Source organism: Zonotrichia albicollis, chromosome 2 (assembly GCF_047830755.1).
Source record: "Zonotrichia albicollis isolate bZonAlb1 chromosome 2, bZonAlb1.hap1, whole genome shotgun sequence".
In the NCBI taxonomy this organism is placed as follows: Eukaryota; Metazoa; Chordata; class Aves; order Passeriformes; family Passerellidae; genus Zonotrichia; species Zonotrichia albicollis.
Window position 1 is genome coordinate 57,699,149 of NC_133820.1, and position 20,229 is coordinate 57,719,377.

General features: G+C 39.5%; 2 protein-coding genes across 6 annotated transcripts in view; one reads left to right on the forward strand and one right to left on the reverse strand.

Moving 5' to 3' along the window:
* The first annotated feature begins 17 nt into the window (after positions 1–17).
* MRPL57 (mitochondrial ribosomal protein L57) lies at positions 18–1,525 on the forward strand. 2 transcript variants are annotated; one of them, XM_005482521.4, is made up of 2 exons: positions 18–226; positions 1,056–1,525. In XM_005482521.4, exon 2 carries the CDS (start codon positions 1,061–1,063, stop codon positions 1,370–1,372), a length of 312 nt encoding a protein of 103 aa, XP_005482578.1. In that variant the 5' UTR covers positions 18–226; positions 1,056–1,060; the 3' UTR covers positions 1,373–1,525. The 2 variants fall into 2 exon arrangements, with proteins under 2 accessions (XP_005482578.1, XP_005482579.1); XM_005482522.4 differs by having other exon boundaries at positions 21–178.
* Positions 1,526–7,254: 5,729 nt separating this feature from the next.
* The window catches only part of ZDHHC20 (zDHHC palmitoyltransferase 20), a 44,696-nt gene continuing 31,721 nt past the window's right edge, over positions 7,255–20,229 (reverse strand). For 2 of the 4 annotated variants that reach the window (XM_026790612.2, XM_026790614.2), the window contains exons 8-14: positions 15,813–15,848; positions 14,603–14,735; positions 12,887–13,013; positions 11,561–11,650; positions 10,354–10,454; positions 9,891–9,968; positions 7,255–7,735 (exon numbers count right to left, since the gene is read on the reverse strand). In XM_026790612.2, the coding sequence (XP_026646413.1) occupies positions 9,931–9,968; positions 10,354–10,454; positions 11,561–11,650; positions 12,887–13,013; positions 14,603–14,735; positions 15,813–15,848 (525 nt within the window). In that variant the 3' untranslated portion in view covers positions 7,255–7,735; positions 9,891–9,930. The remainder of the gene's footprint in view (positions 7,736–9,890; positions 9,969–10,353; positions 10,455–11,560; positions 11,651–12,886; positions 13,014–14,602; positions 14,736–15,812; positions 15,849–20,229) is intronic. The other 2 variants (XM_026790613.2, XM_005482525.4) reach the window with 2 other exon arrangements.

The following is a 20,229-nucleotide window of genomic DNA, read 5'->3' on the forward strand; positions in this document are numbered from 1 at the left end:
CCCGCCCGCCGCCATCTTGGCTCCTCCGCGGGGCCGCCGCTGCCGGAGCTTCCCGGTGCGTGAGGCCGGGAGGGGAGCTGGGGACTGGGGCAGCGTTGCCCGCACGGATCCCCGCAGCTTCGCTTCAAATCCGGCCAGAGAGTGGGACTCCGGCGTGGAGCTGCACCGTGGGAACGGGGTGGGTTGGCTTCAGTTAGCGGCAGCGCTGGTTTGTGCCGTGCTAGAGGTGCGTGGGTGACTGACTTGGTCACGGCTGACAGGGTTCATGGAGGGTTTGGACAGCTCATGGTGTGGGTCCTGGGGATGTCATGGGCAGGGCCGGTTGGACTCGATCGTCCTTGTGGGTCCCTTCCAACTCCGCGTGTTCTGTGATTCCCTAGAGCTGATGAAATCCCGTGTAGCGTGAAACGTGGGCATTAGCGGGTGTGGGACTTATGAACAGCTTAACAAAGAGCATTTGTGTAAAGTTTGAACGTCATTCGGCTTTTCCTGCCCCTTACACCCAGCGTGCTGTGGCAGGGTCTGTTGGTGCTTTCCGCTTACGACGCTTGGTCTAATTCAGGATACAGATTTCCCTCGGTCAGGATACGAGACTAGGTCATTACGTACTAATAAGCTTACGGAGAGACTGTAGTCCAAAACCTCATGCTGAGGAAAGGCCAGATTTGGATCGAAAAGACAGAGCTGGAAATACTCTGTTTTGACAGCTATTTGAAGAAGACATGAGCAAAGTGAATCTTTCACTCTTGAGTATCTGTGACTGGGTTTTTCTTAAATAATGTATGGAGGGTATGCTTTAATTGCAGTGTAAAAATAACTGAATAAATTCTTAAGTTACATAGATGTTAATTCCCCTTTTCTGCTTCTAAAGTTTCCAGTCTATCTGGCCTTTTGCTGCCTGCTGTTTGTGATGGTTACCAGGCTCTGAGCCTGAACCTTCAAACCAGCCAGCTAAAAGGCAGTGGAGTGAGTGCAGAGCTTTTAATCTTTCTTGTCAAAGTTGTATTTTTCTCCCTAATGTAATGAGTATTTTATATTTCTGTTTATGTTTTAAGGCAACATGTTCTTAACAACAGTATTGCTGCGGAAGAGAATTCCTGGAAAACAGTGGATTGGCAAGTACAGGCGACCAAGACAGGTTACCATTTCCATGAAGCAAGCAATGATCCGAAGGTTGGAAATTGAAGCAGAGAACGAATATTGGCTCAGCCAACCTTACCTGACACAGGAACAGGAATACAAACACAACACAGAAGAGAGACGTGCCAAGTGGGAAGCTTTCAAAAGCCTGAAACAAGCCAAGTTTCCTGAGCACAGATACATCAGCGATCATTTAAATCACTTAAATGTGACAAAGAAGTGGACATGTTGAGTGACACAGCATATTTATATTTGGCACATGTTGTGCACTACCCTGGGATCTACTCTCATACCTGTTATGGTATTTCACTGTAATTAGCATGGGTGACAAATAAGATGTTGCTGTGGTGTACAAATACTACATTAAAGGTAGTCCTCTGGAACAGCCTATGTTTTATTATTATTGCTTTGTTAGAGAAGTTCTCTGTGTGCCTGTCTATCATCTGTTCACCCTCTGTTCTTCAGGGCTTAAACAGCAAGTTACCAGGTGCAGTGGTGGTGATTTACAGATAACCTAGTTTAGCTTCAGCTGTCTATAACCTAGATAGCTTCAGTGATTGCCTTCTGAAAGCCTGGAGAACACTCCTGCTGTGTTGAGAGGGTGCTGCTGGTACCAGCCACGTGGCTTGGGCTGGTCACTCTCCCTTCCTCAGGGATTGTTCTGTGTCCACCAGGTACTTGAGACACGACTGTGACACTTGCCATCAGGTATGCAAGGACCAAGGGGAACTAGAACTGCAGAGACAGAGGGTTGAGGCTGGAATTCATGGAATGTTATAAAATGTTCCATTTTTAAAAAAACTTTCTGGAAAGAATTGCTGAACTTAACTGCCAGTGTCATTGTCATGTCAGTGTCAGCTTGGGTGTTACAGCTCTCTTACACAGATTGATCCTGATCTAAAATGAACGTGGCTGATTCCTGTTTGAGCAGTTGACTTCTAAGTCAGGCTTAGTGTCGTGGAGGAGTAAGATTTAGCCACAAGTCAGGTTTTTATTTCCCCACAAGACCCAGTGACCTGGAAGATCTGTCAGGAGTGAGTGTAATCTTAGGTTTGTTGCAGCTGGAGTGTAAAAACCAGAGCAATGGTGCAGTGTTTCCCCGGTAGGCAGTTCTTCTCGGTGATCTAATAACACAGATGCTGCAGCTGAGCAATTTTCAGATTCTTTCACATACTTTTATTAAGTTGATGTTGCATTCACTGATGAATTCAAGTGCCAAGTCCATTCATATCACTTTGGAAAAGAGGCTTAAAATGGTACTTTTTTATTAAACATGAATTATACTTCAGAGAAGTATGAACAGGTCTGAACACTGATGTACAAAATCTTGAATGCACTTCCATTGGTTATAAATGGCTTAAGAGAACTTTATGGAAAAGTATACATATGGGGAAATTGCAAATACAATTAAAACAAGAAGGAACTTCCAGGCAAAGCAATGTGATTTTGTATTTATTAATTTATAAAAGCCCGTTTCAAAAAGTTACTTCAAGTATTAAACTATAAATGGCAACGTTTTCTCTGTGCATAGGATGAGTCCTATCTGTAACATACAAAAAAATACAATAAGTGCATCATTGTTACAGGTATCTTTTACGCGTTGTCCCAAACTTAAATACAGCTCATTCCAAGTTTAGGCAGCACAATTAAAAATAACTTTGTGGAAGTAGAATAGCTGGGACATTGTGATTAGTGCAAATGTTGATGACCCTTGCTGACAAATACAAAAAGAATGCAGAGATAAGAGGGATGTTTCATTCATCTAAGTAAAAAATGAAACAGACTTAACAGGAGGAATGCTGCCTCTCTCTGGGATAGCTTCATGATTGTAAATCATCATTCAGGAAGATTGAAGTTTCCCACAATAAAGCTGATAACAGGATAAGGGACAGGAGGAATCACAGAGGACCATGCTAAGCGTCTTTAAGTTGTCAGCTAAGCAGTGTAAATGGAAGGGAATCAGCGTGTCACTCCCAATGCTTTGGTGACAAAGTAATCCAAATTCGTTATCTCTGACACATCTGCTTGACTGCTGAGCATGAGCTCTGTTTCTTAGGACAGGGGGTAGGAAGAAAGATGGGGAAAGCTCCCTAAACCAAAGCAAGTGATCCTGTAAACATTATCAGACTTCACTACCTCATGGAAACAAATTCAAGTAATGGCTTCAGAAAACAAATGGCCAAACACCAGTTTTAATCTGCATTAAGACAAACTACTTGTAGCTTCATGACGTTTCACAAGTTACATAATTAAGAAAAATGTGTATAAAAAGCTCTATATACAAAATAAATTGATAGAAATGAGTGTAACAAATGTGTTCAGTACTAAATCCCTTCATGTGCAGCTGCTCTCTTTCGTGCCACTTAGGGATAGAAGAGCCTCTGAAGCTGCACACATTGCTGTTTTTTAGGTACTGTGAAAAGACATGTTTGTGAGCTAAAAGTAACTGCTCTTTGGAACCTCTCTAAATGCACACCCAAATCCCCCAGTCAGACACAATTTTAGAGGGTGTCCTTGGAGAACATACACTATGAAACTCAAAGCTGTTGTGGTTTTGTCATTATTTAACTTTTAAATAAAAATCTGGTCAGTCAGTGCACCAGATCCAGGCAGATTTGCTCAATCTGTGTTGTAGCCATCGCATCTTGGTAAATCTGCCAGACATTAATACTGCTGCAAACACTGCAGTTTTCCTCCTCTTGGGGCTCTGCTTAGCTACAACTGGACCATACTCCAGTTAGATCATGAAGTCTTTGTCTGCATCCTCAGTGGTATTGAAATTCATCCCAACCCAAAAAAATGATTTATAATTAATAAAGAAGAACCACCCAAGACCAAAGGAAAGAAACAGTACCTGAAAACTGTGAATATTCAGCACTCTGGAGAACAGGACCAGTTTGTAAGAACAGCATACTAAGAGTAACTTGGTACTTGCAAATTCCACACTTGAGAGGCAGCTTTAACAAAAATATTACCATGATTTCTACTTAAATCACTAAAAATAGAAGTACCCAAGCTTCCTCTAAAGTAACCCTCAGATTATGTAAAATGGAGGTTTTTAATCACATCTGACTTATATCAATACAGCCTCAATACTGTAGGAAGTCAATTAATGTCAAATCAATTAATACTCCTCTTCCTGCCTTCCTCCCATAATACGCCTTTGGTAGGCACAGCAATGATGTGTGTGTTGCACACTCTGTGAGTAAATAACAGTCAGAAAAAAACCAGTATTGTGTAGCTTTAAGTAATTTCTATTTGTGGATTTTCCTGCCTCATATTCACAGGGACAGGTTTTTTCAAGACATTTCAGAAAAATGAAATCCTCCCCTGCATCAGGCTTCTGTTTTCACACTGTGAATTTAAAGCCATTAAAAAAAAAAATTGAGTGTATGTAGATTTTTTTTAAAGAGAAAAGCAGAAAGAAACAAGAAAGCAGTTTCTAATCACAGCCAATGTCAACTATCCTACAATAACTACTACGTATTGCTTGTAGTAATCATTACTTTAATGGATCTAAAAGCTTAAGGGCTGCATTTTTAATGGCAACCTAGGTATTTTCAAGACTCCCTGACACAGAGTGGGCTAAAGCACAAAACCAACATTTACAATACAGCCCAACACCCTAAACAGTTATTTTCTCAGGATCCATCCCCCTTCTGATCTCCTGAGCATGGGCCAAAAGTACCCCTTTCCTGCAGCCCCTGCCTCTGCTAGCAGGGACACACGTATGGCTGCTTGCAGCCCAGCAGCCAAAGAATCACCCTGCTCCCTCATGGACTTCTGGCACAGCACAGCCCAGCCTAGGGAGCACTCAGGACAGAATCCAAAGGCAGAGGATGTTATCCTGGCTGCCTTAGCCATGATACTTCCCCCAAAGGCCAGGCCTGCCAGGAAAACCTAACCCCTCTATTCTACTGGCTGGCATGCCCTTAGGGTTCAGCAGTACAATTCCCTTAGAGAACTTAATTCCTTTAAATCAGTCTGTGGTTTCTCTTAGTCCCCAGTTCCCCAGGCAAAAAAACCAAAAGGGGTTGGGGGTGGTGAATGTGGGAGAATCATCTTTCAATCATTTTACTACACTTTGTATTTGTGAAAGTGACTTTCAGTAATACCTGCTTTTATACCAACAGTAACTCTGGCCTCAGGATGATCCTAAACCCACTGCTCTCCTTTTCTTACCTCAAATATGAGGAAAAATCTGGGACAAAATATTCCTGTGATCTGCATAAATACTTAGAATTGTCAGTTTTTCATGAAAAGCCACAAAAATGTCCAGATATACAAAGAAGTGGTTTCAGAAGAGCAGCACTTGCTAGAAAATGCACATGGAGATAGCACAGTCTGTTTACTTGCAGTTTTTCCTGTAGATTCACTATCCTGACTAAAGAAATCAAACAAGTTCTCCTGATGTTGGATTACAGGATACATACATTCATGGCAGGGGCATATGAAGCACTTTGGGGAGCAGGTGGGGGCAGCAAAGACCATATTGCCGAGTTTAGCGATACTTAGGATTCTGACATACATTTTGCTTATACTTCTGCTAGATGATGCCTGTGCATGGATGTATTATTTCAGCTATAATACATGGATGCAGTAAAAGCCAAGACAGTTCCACCAGTGTTTGGGGCTGCAAATTTTGGTGTTCAGAACAAGCCATTTGAACATGCAGTCTTCCTCCTCTGTTATCTTCCCCAAGAAATTTTGCTGGTGCAATACTGCTGAGAGCTTATGTTAAGATGGGCACTTCTCACTTAACATTTGCGAAGAAAAAGCAAAACCTTTCAGATCAGAGTGTAGCAAATGCTTTTGTAAGTTTTGGAATTAGCAAATGCAAAATTTCTTGTACAAAGTTTGAAGAAACATTCTGCAACTTTTATAAAACATGCAAGTTTGGACCAATGTTTCTGTCTCAAGAATATCCAACAGTGAAATCATAAGTTCTCAAAGAGTTCTTGTTCCAGAAGATTAATATTTAAGAAAAATTTATTATATCCAAAGACAAAAAATACTTATTTTAAACCTTACAGTATACTTGATACCTTAGTATTTCCATCATTAACATATTTAACTCAAGTAGCAATCAGTCTGGGAGACAAACCAAACAGGTTTTTTTGGACTAGATCATCAATTTGACTACTACCTTCAGTCTGTATCAAAAGGGCTCATGTCTCTTTGTAATCAGCAGCAGCGGAACATCAGAAATCTTACAGACAGAAAAACAGTATTTGCCACTTTTTCCAGGTGCAAAATTCCAATACCACCCAAAGATGAGTTAGCAGTCTTCTCTGTAGAGAAGTGAGGAAAAAAATCCCCCATGTTGTTTGCTGTAGGTCTTGAGCCAAGAATGGGATGGACTTGATTCCTCACAAAAGAAACACATTTTGCCTTTTGTAAGCAGGTACATTGCTGCACAAAGCCATCAGTCTTTAGCAATTTCAGCATCACTTAAACTGGACTTGGAAGTGGGAGACTAAAGGATGCAATTTTTCAGTGTGCTAACACAGATCTATGATCTAACACTAATCTTAAGTACCTGATATTTGTACTTTAGACCAATAAAACCTTGTGCCTTTATTAAAAAGATAGAAGTATAAAACAGTATTTATAAACCATCAAGAGTCCCATGGAAAAAGCAGTACTCTGCTGGTTCTGTCTCTAGAAACACACAACTGCAATATGATTTTTCTCAGGGGTACTTGACCATTTTGTTGCTGCCTTACACAGAACACACCAAACAGTAACAGAAAATGTAAGAACTGTTAATTTCTTTTTGGACTGTCTTTTCCTTGTATGCTGACTGACAATTGTTGGAAAGTAATAATCCATCTTTTTTTCAACTAAAACCCAAGTTTTCTTCTTTGAGCTCTGTCCTTAGTATAGTTAAATAAATCAAGTTAAAATGATGAGGAAGCTCAATCCTATAGCAAAAAAGCAACACCCAAGTTAAAGGCTTTTATGTTGTTGGTATTGCCTAGCTCCAAAGCACAGCTAGTAGAAGGAAACCTCAGTCCCAAAAGACTTGGAGAGCTGTGATCATGGGGTAGACTGGTTAATAGGAAGAGAGGAGAAGACATCATCCAGTCCCTTCCCCAACATCTGGCATCTGAACTATGTATACTCCCACTTCAGACTTGCTGACCATGCTCTAGGCTGACTTTTTTTTTTCTTCCTTTTCCTTTTTTCTTTCCTTCTGTACTCTGGAGACCTGCTATGGAAGTGACTTCTGCAGTGCCTAAGGTATGAAGTTTGCCCGTGAGGAGGTAAGAGTCTCTGCAATTTACCCCCACCACTGCAGCATAAAAGAAATGCATAGTTCCCACTCTGGACCTTGTGCATCCAAGCAGGGCACTTCTGGATCTGGCCCTTTGGTAGCAGTATGTAATTCAGTGTTGCATAAATGCACATTAAGAATCTTAAGGCATCTGTCTTAACTTCCCTGCTCTGCAATAGTGCTTACAAGAATCCATTGTACTGTGCAGAAACTTGAATTTCTTATCTCTTCCTAAAATGTTCATGTTCCATTTTTTCCTGCTCAACTTCTTCCAAACAAAATTAAGTAATATTCAAGCTCAAAATGGGTTGCAGAAACCTAGTGAAACAAAAAAAGGTAATTAATAGAATTATCCAATTAGCTTTGAACAAACAAATCATAGTGCATTACACAAATGCACCTGGGTAATATGATTTACAGACTTCTGATTAAGGCAAGTAGTTAAGGCAACTGTAGCTCAGAAATAGCCTTCTGGGATGGTGCGGGTTTTTATTTCATACTTCTTATGTTTTGGAAGTTTATCAGTGCTAAGAACATCAATCCATCACCACTGATCTGCATCTAAAGTATTCTGGATCCCTGACTGGCAATTCAATTTTTGAATTAATTTGATAGATGTGAGGACACAAATGGTATTTGCCTAGGTGAAGCTGAGGGACTGGCCTTCTTCTGCAAATCAAGCTCTGTACACCAGAATCAGCCATGACTTTGCTTCTCCTGTGTGTTATGGGCCCAAAATTCCAAAATACAACTATTGGCTTGTTACAGGGATTTATGGAAGTGCATTGAACAGATCCTGGATCTCACAGCTACTGTGTAGTTGCTTAGAAATGCAGGACTGGAATGAACCATCTTGGCCTAAACTGTGATCAAATCCCACTGAACTCAGAATGGTTCAAACACTGTGTTACTGAGTTAATTTAAGGTAACACATACTCAAATGCTTTTCCATTGGGTGCAATTATGCACTTTTATTTATACAATTTTTAAAACTAGTGTAGTGAGGGCAAATATAACACAAAGTACAAATTCTTCCTTTATTAAATCTGGCCTCATTTTAGGAAGAGAGGGAGGATAGAAAAGAAATTAATCTCAAACTATTACCAATTAAATGTCTAGCTTAAAACAGTCATCCATGCTCCCTCTCTAGGTCAGTGGAAAGAAAGATTAGGACCTTTCTGTAATACCCTATCAAAGGCTGCTGGGATGAGCTGCTCTCAGAAACTTCTATTCTGCTCCATGAAGAACAGAAAAGCCTTCGTGACCTATTTAGATCAGATTAGGTTTTATATAGCTGGAGGCTGAAAGGAACCCCTTGCTTGGGATATTCTTTAGCACATTTATATAACATTAGGAAAAGTTGGAAAGGGGAAACTTACCATTGGTGAGTTCTCATGGTTGAGTAGGTTTTTCAGAAGTTGTAACTAACTAGTCTAATCTTGGTTTTGTATGAGTTTACACTGAGCACTCTGACCAACATGAGGCCAAGCATCACACCATCACCCACAAAGGCCTTTTAGAAAGATTTTTTTTTCCTTAAAAACAAACCAACTCCCTCCCAAAACTATAATTTTAGGTCAGAAGGCTCCTTAAAAAAATAAAAGGAAAGGAAACAAAAGTAATCCTAAAATTACTGAGCTTACCAAATTCAAATGTAGTGTTTTATTTCTGATAAAAATGTGAATTACTTGCAAAAACATCACCCTCACCACAAAAACCACAACAACCAAAAAAGAAAAAAAAAAAAGAGGCAGTAATGACTCAGCTATAGCTTTTACAGCTGTTAGTTGACCAAATAAGATTTGTTTGTCTTCCAGACAGAAAAACTTAATGGTAACTTATAAGCTCACCACAGTAGAAAGCCAACATAAATGAAGTCTAATTTAGTCATTGGAAATACACCAAAAGAACTTTCATATATGCACCAGAAGGTGCTGTATTTCCTATATGCAAAGTGCACACAGGACACTTGAATGCAGGAAACACTCCAGAAGATCACTGTCAATTCCAAATGTGACAGAGCAGTCTGTATGCAGAGACCTGTATTCACTTACTGATCTTCCTTCCTCAGGCACATGCAGCTTCCTAAAGAGCAGAACATGGCCCACCAATAAATGACTAAGAAAAAGCCATTTAAGGAGATCTTCCTCAAGACAGTGTTTCATCTCAGAATTGCATTTAGCATCAGATTCTTTTCCCTGGTCAGGTAACAAATCCAGCACTACCCACTTTAATCTAAATTACAGGATTAGTCTGACTCATCCCAGGCCTAGCCAACCCATGTTTCCTGCACTACAGCATTACTGCCATTCTTGTCTTCTCAACAGCCACTCTGAATTTTGTTTATACTTTGTTATTACCCATCCAACATCAGAGGACTCCTCTGCATTCCGTGACTAGTTGATTTTTGACTTTGAGATGACAATTTTATTCATACATGTACAGAAATAGCAATCAATTATGTTAGTCTTACCTGTTTCTCATTGAGATGGTTGGTTAGTAATTAGCTGAGATCAACTTTCCAATGAAACTATAATATGCTTTTTTGCACCTAGAATGTGAGAGAATCTCAATTATGTGTTTTTGCAGATCTGCATAACAAATAGCAAAGATTTCAAACCAGAAAGCACATTGACCATGTTGTGCCTACTTTTACAAAAATATTTTCCTCCCCCTTACCAAACATAATAGATCCCAAATCTCAGAACTGAAGTGCAAAAGTGGAATTATTTATCCATATACCATCCACTACCATAACACAAATAATTTTGGAGCAGAACATGAGATGCAAGTTAGCCTTAATTCTAAACATCCTGACTCTATTCCATGGAACACAGTTTCTTCTATATCACTCCAGCCAATTCCTAAGGACTTTCTAGGTGTCAAAAATTAAAAAAAAAAAAAAAGGAAAAGTGAACCACAAACAAAACCACTACCTGATTTCACATTTTCCTCTTCAGGGCCAGTTTCCACCCACTGACAATCACCAGACAGCAACCGATTTTGTGATTCACTGAGTGGTCGAGTGGTGACAGAGCTGAAAAGTAAGCAAAGTCAACAGGAATTCTGTAATACCAGTAGTAGCAGCTTCAGACATTCCTAGAATAGTGAAGTTATTTAAAAGCAAAGTTAATAACAAAAAACCCTATAGTGCCAACTGGAAATGGCTGCCTGCCCCCAGCCCTAATTCCTCTGCAGGCTTGTTCCAGTCATTAGTCTAAAATAAACCCCTACCTGACACAGGCCACTCACTTCTAATGGAAAAAACCCACAGATTGAGACACAAGAAATGGCACCCTGACAATAACACTGCCACACAGCTAAAAAGAAAAACTATGCAGTTCCATCTGGAAGCATAGCCAAATGCTATTTTATCCCATGCAAATGCCAGGGCCTTCTTCTGAACAATCTTCTGAATGTAAAAGGATACTTTGCTGTTTGCACAAGGGTCCTGTTCTTGTGTAAATTCCACAGGTTATGTTGCACTGGAAGTAACTTCCTTTCTGTATTGCCTTTGAATCCTCTAATGTCTGGTAACTCAGGTTACTGCTGTTGGCAACAACCTTCAGCTTACAAATGCATTAAACTATGTAGGAGACTTCTGAGGTGGCAAATGTAAACAGAAACTGCACACAGAGACTCTTGTCACTTTGAAAATACACTGAAGATACAAAACATGCAAATTTGAGAGGGATAAAAAGTAATGAGCTAAAAATCCCAGCATGAGAGATCTACTTCTCTTGCAAAATGTCTCAGCATTACTTGCTTAAGCATGCTCGAGGAGACGAAATACAAATAATACCCTGTCCTTCAGAAAAAAAAAAAAACCCAAACCAAGCAAATAAGCATTTTTTCCCCCATGGACAATTATTCATTCTTCCCAAGGACTTTTTTGATTGTTGCTAAGAGCCAGTAAGCTCCCTTACTTTCTTTATTACTTCTTCCTTAGAGCCTTATGTTACAACAAACCGAGACATAGTCAGGTTTTCAGTCTTAGTCTATCCTGTCCTTCACTGAAGACTTACAAACTTACTCTGAAGTGACAAGAAGCATAAAGAATTCAAAAACTAACTATGAAACAATATTTTTTTCTCTAGATAACTATGAAACAGTACAAAATCAGTATTTAAGTGCTATAGCTACCTTTTGGCAGGTTCATTTTGGCTTGAGACTGCAAGTTGTTCTGGATCCATAATCACCAAACGAGTTGGGAAAGTACATCCATCTCCCAAACTAAATGAGAAACAAAGACTCAAATCACTGTTGGTAGCTGACTTAAGTGAACTGAACAAGGACCAAAGGAAGAGGCAAAGGCTACAGGGTCAAATCAATTAGCTGAGGACAGTGCTGAACTCCGGACTTTAGCAAGGCAGTTCTACCACTAAATTAGAAGATCAGTTAATTAAATTTTGGAGCTCAATTGATTCCCACTCTGTCACTGAGTATGGATTGCTGTGCACAAGCACAAGTGTGTGGATTTCAGAAACACAGATGTATTTCAGTAGACTGTAGCCCTAATCTTCCCCCAAACCAGCATGTACACATAGCAAGACTCTCTGGTATTTACAACCTCAGAAGCTGTATAATAAATAACATTCTGGTGGCCATACTTTCCCCTTCACTCATAATTTTGAAATTAGCTAAGCCTTATTTTAAAGTTTATCAGGGAAAAATGTGGTAGCAAAAGAGATCTAGCCATCTACCGTGGAGCTTCCGTCCTTAATCACATGGTAGTTGAGTAAACACCTGAGTCAAGCTGCTGGTATAACCTCTGCAGTTTGATACCAAGACCTCAGCTTCACAAACAGGTTCAGTAACATTTTTATCTGATACACAGACCCCCAAGAGCAGTGTTGAAACACAGTTCCCACTCCATTCTGCTGAAATCTGGTAGTGGTTGGAGTGTACAGCACATCAGCCTTGCTTCATAAGGCTTGTCTGCAACTCCCTAATGCTAGCTCAGCTGACATTTTAATTCCAGCATTTTTAATCATATCAGATTTTTCCACTCCTGTTTCTTATTTACATGCAATTTCTTAGATGGGTTTTGAATCCTAAAGTGTCATCTACAGCAAAAGGAAAGCTGCCAAGCTTTTCCAGGGCCAAGAGAGAGTGTTTTTAAGCTAATGTTGTTAGGATGCAGCTGTTTGAGCTCCTCTGAGTTGCTGATTTCTGCTCTATAATCACTGAGACTACCACCAAAAAGTGTACAATTTTTGCAATATGCTTCTCAGAGCTTTTCAAACTTCTGCATTTAAAAGGTTCTTGTCAACAAGCTCTGTCTTTGAATGAAAATCCTGTGTGGAGTTTGATCATTTTCTCTTGCACATTTTCCCTGCACCAATATTTACTGTACTGGATATACAAGTTGGCTTTTCAGCCGTGCTTTATTTTTTAGTAGAAAAGGAACCAAGGTGGAAGTCATGGAATCAATTAATTCCCTAATTCATTACTGTTCAGACTGAATACCTGGTAAAGATAGGAAGTAACCAATACTTCTTTTCATCTCCAAAAACCTCCCTTAGATTTTTGCTGCATCCAAGAGAAAAGCCATTTTTATCAGGACCGTTTCGAAATGTGGGTGCACGGAATGTTTCTGTAAAATAAAAACATGCAATTCTTTAAACCACTAAGGAGTCAGGGAGCATGAAGAAACCCAAACTTCTCTGCTGTGGAGCCAGTTTTGGGCAAGGTGAGGTGATCTTGATGTATATGTTATGGGGGGGGGGGAATTAAAAAACCTCAAGTAATCAGAGGGAAAAAAATATCACAGAGTTAGTGAAAAATGAGAAAATCAGGTAAGGAGAACAGTAGGACAGTCACCTTGTCAACTTTCTCTCTTTACATTTAACAAAGTCTGAGACAAAGCTAAGTACCATCAGCATGCCAAAGATACCCACATACATCCTTTATTCCTTGGTGACTTGCTCTCTCTTCAGCCGTCTTTGAGCAGACAACTTTCTCTTTTAGGAGTAATTTACCATAAGCACTGCTGGACCTAAGCCCATACAAAAGAGGTTTTTCCACATCTGCCAAATTAGGAAGCTGAATTAAGAGCATCCCGTGCAATCAGAGGAAGATGAAATCTATTACATTAGAAACAGACACACCATGAACTACAGCAAGCCACCACCATTTTTGTACTCAGTCCAGTTGTGCCCTTGGCCAAGAACTGAGAGGAATCATTGCTCCCCCTCCATACCAATATCTTGTCTTTTAAGATCATGATCCAGAAAGCAGATAAAGAACTGTGTGGCCAATTATGACCACTGACTTTTGGGTAAGGAATATGTTGAAGTTTTCTTCAAAGCTAAAAAGAAACTGTGAATATTCCTTACCTGTAGATATGTCAAAGAAAAATAATTCAAATAACTCTCCTATCAACCAATCAAAAAATTCTAGTGAAAAAATTCTAGCCAAAAATTATTTTACTTTTAATCAACCCACTTATTTTTGAGGTTAGAAATTTAAATTCCAATGAAAGATAAGATTTTGACTTAGTTGTAGAAATACTCATCAGTCTCTGTCCCCCCACACACTGCAAAAACCACTCAAGTGTTTCCTAGCAAGAACTTAAAATACTTTAATTAAATGCACATAGCTTGTTTATGCTGATCAATGCATGATCAATTTAAAATGTTTAGGCATAAGAATATGGGAATCTCTTATTATCTAAGAAATGTGCATCAGTGTTTTCATTTTTATCACACTCTCACAAGCCACTTCCTAATAATAATGTTAGTTTTTTTTGACAGGATTTAAGAATACTTGTTTGCCTCTAGTTCAAAATGTAGTACATGCTCATGTACAGCAGAGCCTCTGACTTGGTAGGGGATACCCAGCTACTCTAAGTATCAGAGCAACAGAGTGATGAGTAGCAATTGGGTTACATCACACTTTAAATTCACAACAAAAATGCATGGTGCCACAGAGGTCTCAAAAATACAAACAAAAGAAATGAACAGTCATCATGAATCTGAATGCTTGGCTCCAGCAGAGGATCCCCCACAGGCTTCACCTTCCCTTTTGTTTCACCTTTAATTACTTCCACCAAATATGCTTTTTATTGCACAATATTGAAAAATCAATATTGATATATGTGATGACATATCACGTAGGCCTTACACTCTCATTGAATTGTCATTTTTCTGGACCAGGAAAAGTTTCATATCCCAGTGGACTGACCTATAGTTGATCTGTTTTTGCCAACTAGCCAGCAGTGGTAGCTGAAGAGTGACAGTATGCTGATGAAGAACATGGCTGCCACAAAGAAAAGGAACAGTACGTGGAACTTTGCATGGGTATCTGGCAATTCATTCTGGGGAGAAAGAGAGAAAGAGATTAATATGTTAACACTTCCCCGAAACTAAGGCACTATTGTTGCTGAACATTTCCTGCCACACCCAGACTGCTACAGGTCTTTCACCTCAGTTTTCACCAAGAAAGAAAAGCAGCAGCTTTTCCTTTCACGTCATGCAAACTGGAAAAGGACAGCATTTAAATCTCATGGGTACCCCTTCCCCCAGTTTAGTACTGTGAGTGCACTTGTTCATCCGTGCTTTTCAAATGCATAGTAGGGGGCAAGGCAAAACATTTTCTATACCAGAAAATCTTAACTGTGCAGCCACAGACAAAGAGACATGGGGAAGATATGTCCAAAGCCACCTCCTCTGAAGGGGAAAAAAGTGCAATTCCTGCCACAAGGTAGTAATAATGTACCTAATTCTCAGCTGGTATAATGAACATAAAAGGTAAATGGCTGTCACGAACAAGTCCTAAACAAGACATGGGATAGATCTTCAATCTTTGATCACCTCTAATGTTTAAGCAACAACAAGCATGTACCTAGCAAAACAAATTTGCCACGTCTGACCAGGTAGAAGTGAATCACCAGAAATCTATGTGGAAAACAACAATTTCAGTATAACCACCATAAAGAAAGCAATTCCCACCCATATCAGATTGTCAATTCCACCCCAAACTATTTTCAGACTTTCAAAAGGCCAATGGGATTTGTAATAATACTATTCCAGCTCTATATCCTCAAAATTGCAGCACTTTCAAGCAGTTGACCTTTAACAACATTATGAAAGCAGAGAGGCTATTTTTACTCAGCTATTTACGTAGCATTACTGCCATTACTTTTTTCCATTAGTGCATTCAGTGCACCCATTTATCTATGGCTGACTTTCTTTTTTAAGCTAAAGCACATTTCAATTAAGATCGAGTGCACACAGGTATATCCATTTCCCTGTACATGGCTTATATATTTATAGACAACAGATTACTAGTCTCCTTCCTTCTGTGATGATGTGAATACCTGCCATGAATGACTGGACCAGAAAAATTGTAGTAGGAACCACATTTAAACATTGACAGCAATATTGTATTTTACCTTTGGACAATTCTCTGCAGCTTTCCTGCGGCAAAGCTTTGCGCAAAGAAAGACAATTTATTACACACTAGTATTATGTTAAGACAGGGTGTTTGAAAACAGCACAGGCTTTGCTAAGAACAAAATGGTTGGTGTGCAAATGTGCTCTTGGATGTGCCAATTTCCAAAGCACATCAGCAGCTTTAGCCCCTGTTCTCCAAGAAAATGAAGAAGTATGCAAGAGCCCACTACTAACTTCCAAGGCATGAAATCTTCTACTGAAGCATAGATGTACTGGAATTCAGATTGTGACTGGATCACTTTCAAGTGGTTGCTCAGCTTGGTCAGCATGACTACACCAATTTCCTTCTTTGCTAGTTGTTTCCATCACAAATAAGAGCTATGTGAATATTCTGTATGATGAAACCATTCACAAAGGTCTGAAAAGCTCAGAATACTCCTGAGGTATCAAGTAATGGTTTACTAATTAAAAATCTTTCTGACTTCAAAATATATCCATTACCATTAGACATAGTTTCAGCCAAAACCATAAAAAATAAATTGCCATTCTTTGCACAATTTTCTTCATTTAAAAGAGATCAGATAACAAATCAGTACAGTTTTTCTTCTTCCTAATTTTCTTCAATACAGAGCAGTTTGTAGGATGTATCTTTAGTATAACACCTGAAACTGAACCAGTGCTTGAGAAAACAAAGGAAGAAACAGGAAAGCTGGATTCAAATTAGTTAAATTCCAAACTTTATACCTAAAGAGTGGTATCTTGGCTAAGATGCCAACACTTAACTGATCTGTTGTAGGTAAGATGTATGCCTTTAAATTCCATTAATATGTGCAAAAAGCTTAGGGAGAGCCCAAGCATCTACATTAGAGTCAGGCAGATATACACAGCATTTTCAAAAGTGCTGGCTGCCATCAGATAATTCTACAGTAAGCAAATGACAGCAGAGTGCAGCTCTCTAAACTGCCATTTAAGTTCAGCTTCCTTTTTACTGGCCATTTTGTTACTTATTTACTGACAATTCCTGCAACAGTCCCTCTTCCACCTGCAGTGATCCACTGAAATCCAGCCTAGCAAAATACTTCAGTTGCTGCCTATTCCTAAGCTTCATGTTGAAGCAAGAGTAACTCTTTCTACCTCAGAGCACACTGCAGTGTTCCCCAGCTGCCCAGCTGATTTTTGTAACTTGAATTCCTATGACTTTTTAAAAATTACATATTCAAACAAAATAATTCTCTACAAGGAATTCTCAGGAGCTTATTCTGATGCTAAAAGAGCAGCAGCAGCTTAGTCTTTGTGTGTTCTGTGGGTCAGAAAATCTAGGTTTATTTCACTTGCATCTTCCTAAACCAGCAGCTCTAAAACCTGGAGGATTTTTTGAATTATGCATGAATAATCTGCATGATCCCCAGGGAGCATTTACCTCTTCTGACTACCCAGCTTCAGCCACTGGTTGTAACTTCCTGAATGACAGTTGCAGAACTGAAGCATCTTTCAAAAAAGGCCAATTCTTTACTGGAGAGAAGCATGCAGACTTTGAGTGTGTATAACAAGCTTATTCACAGTGGCGTTCCAGCAGCAGTCCACATGCCTCCCTCATGTGAAAAGAGTGAAACTTCAGACACTGGTTATTTAAGATTGTTAGGCTCAGCAGCAGCACAGAAGCAGAGACTTGCAGGTGAGAGAGCTGCAGAGTTTACCAAAGGAAGCAATTTGCACAACACAGTCTGGACTACTTAGCACACAATAGGCTGAAGCCAGTCACTATTCAAGAGTCCCCTACAAACTCCTTCACAAAGTCATTTGATTGATATCAGGTCATAAAACCCCTCCAACAAAGAAGTGCTGTCTGAGCTTGATTTGTTCCTCATTTTTCAGTAGATGGGTCTAGCCTAATCTTTGAAAAAAACATCTGGTCTACATCCTTAGTATAGGCAGAAGGAAGGAGTTCTAACTAATGATGTGGAACCACTCCTTTTTTTTAACCCTCCTATTATTAATACAACCAAAGTTTTGCAGAAGCATGTGCTATCCACCCAGGACATGTATCACATCCTTTATTTAGCTATACTCAGGATTGAAAATTAATCTGGAGGACAGTGAAAGACACTGCAAATGACTGGAAAACATAATGGCTTCAAGGAGGTGGCAGTGCAGCAAAAATAGGAGTAGACACAAATATAAGCTGGGAAGCACCACCATGCACTGTGTAAACAAGGCATCAAGCACTGGGCGTCCAGCCAGTGCTGGTGTTTGTGTCAAAGACATTTGGTTAAACTGGCATTTTATCTTTAACAACCTCTGAGGTAGAAATAAAAATGTCATGAACATAGAAAAAGCAGTTATGAGTATAAATAAAGAAATCAGTAGAAATCAGTAACATTCCCTTATCTACAAAACAGATTTTAACATCAGCATCAGGGTGCAAGCCTGTGGTAAACATTTCCAGCCAGCGTAGTTGTTCCAGTATTGTATGCACAGAATCAAGACCTTTCTTCAGCACTTCTGCACAGAGCATGAAATGTGCTGTGTAAAAGTCTTGCACATGCAAGTGAGAAATACAAAGGTTTTCTTCAAAAGAAGAATTTGGTAGGTGTGCACGTCTCACAATGTTTCCAAGTATCTGCGTAGGAGCAGCATGTCTCTATGCAAGTATTATCAACAGTGCAAAACAATGGATTGCTACATTTGTGTATTTAGCACATACACCTCCACAACCTCATAACAAGTTCTTCCCCCAGGCTACATTCCCCAAGAACAGCCCATACTTCTTTCCAACACTGGATGTATCCAGCACTTTGTTGCACAGTTTCTGAAAAACATCTGTGAGGAAGCAAAAAATAAGCACTGCCTTCTGAAGGTAACATTTCCTGTAGTCAAGCTTTGGGAGGAAACAACAACCTTGATTTGCTCAGTTTTAGAGCATGGTGCTAATAACACCAAGCTTGTGGGTTTTTAATTCCCATATGGGCTTTTTTTTTTTTTTTAAAGAGTTGGATTTGATGATCCTTGAGGGTCCCTTCCAATTCAAAATATTCACTGGTTCTGTGCATCTAGACAGCCTTGACAGAAAATGTCCAAACAGCAATCTGTCTGATGCTGTAGCAGACAAAGCTGAGGATTAGCAATATACTGAAGCAATCTACAGACAGCATGTGTCAGCAGCATTCTGCTTTGGTTTGCATACAGATGTACAGAGAACCTTCCAAGAGAGCACTTGCCAAAAAGCTTATGTACAAGAGACATACAAAAATTTGCAATGATTATGGAGCTGCCATCTCTTTCTGGAAATATACTTTAATAAGTCAGTTATAAGCTCAGAAGTGTCTTAGCTTTGTGAAGTGGGTGACTTAATATGAGTAGTGAGTCAGAGACCTACTCTGCTGATAAGATCAGGGCATTGCCAGATTCAGTACAGGAAGTATCCGGAATTGAAAGCTAGTACACAATTACTTTGCCTATTGTTACATTTCAGAAGTAGTCCATTCTTGCAGGAAACATTTTTAACAACTGAATCAATAATAAAAAGAATCATCCCTCTTAAGTTTACTTCCTCTGCTTGAGAGTCCACTTCACCATTGTGTCTGATGAGCTTTGGAAGAGTCCTGCTGCAAATGTTGGTATTAAATATTTGTTCATTGTAGGCAGTTGTCCTATGGCCTTTTTTGTTGCATTAACAACTATAAAGTAATGTAGCAAAGCAAATTCTTTTCTCTTTTCTTTGCTCTAGCACTGACTGGTAAATATGTGAGAGCACATCTACAGCTTCCTTAGAAATTGCATACAAAGCACTGGAAAGCAGCCAGGCAGATGTTTGGAAATGGCACACTCACAGATTGAAAATTTAACTATTTTACAGCCAAGCAAGACTGAACAGCAGAATCAGACCATTTAATTTGAAATATCTTTTAAGACCCAGCTATGACTGCTAAACACATTTATGGCTTTCATCTCACAGTACTGACAGCTCATTTCCCACATGGCTCCTTGCTCTCCAGTGACAGGCTGCTATACAGAAGTCACAGGTTAAGAGGAACGCAGTACTTTGGCAGATCAGACCCACAAGTTTAGATGAACACAAACTTCTTTGCACAGTTTATCTTAACTAACGCCAACTGTCTCAAAGTACAGCTATTTTGAATACATGATCAAGCTTCTCTTACCCTGACATGGCAGCAACCTTTTGCTCCAATAAAGCAAATGTCAGTATCTACCGCTGCAGATAATTCCTACTTTTTCCCAGTTACTCTGACAGAAGCCAGCATTTAAGAAATATGTGGTATTATTTACCTAAAGATGTGATTGAGACCCTTCCACTTGCGGTAACTTTTCGCATGATCATTAATGGAAATGGATTAAGGGAATTATGCCACTAACACTTCAGCCTAGAGATAGGAAGGCACACTACAAGTTTTTCTA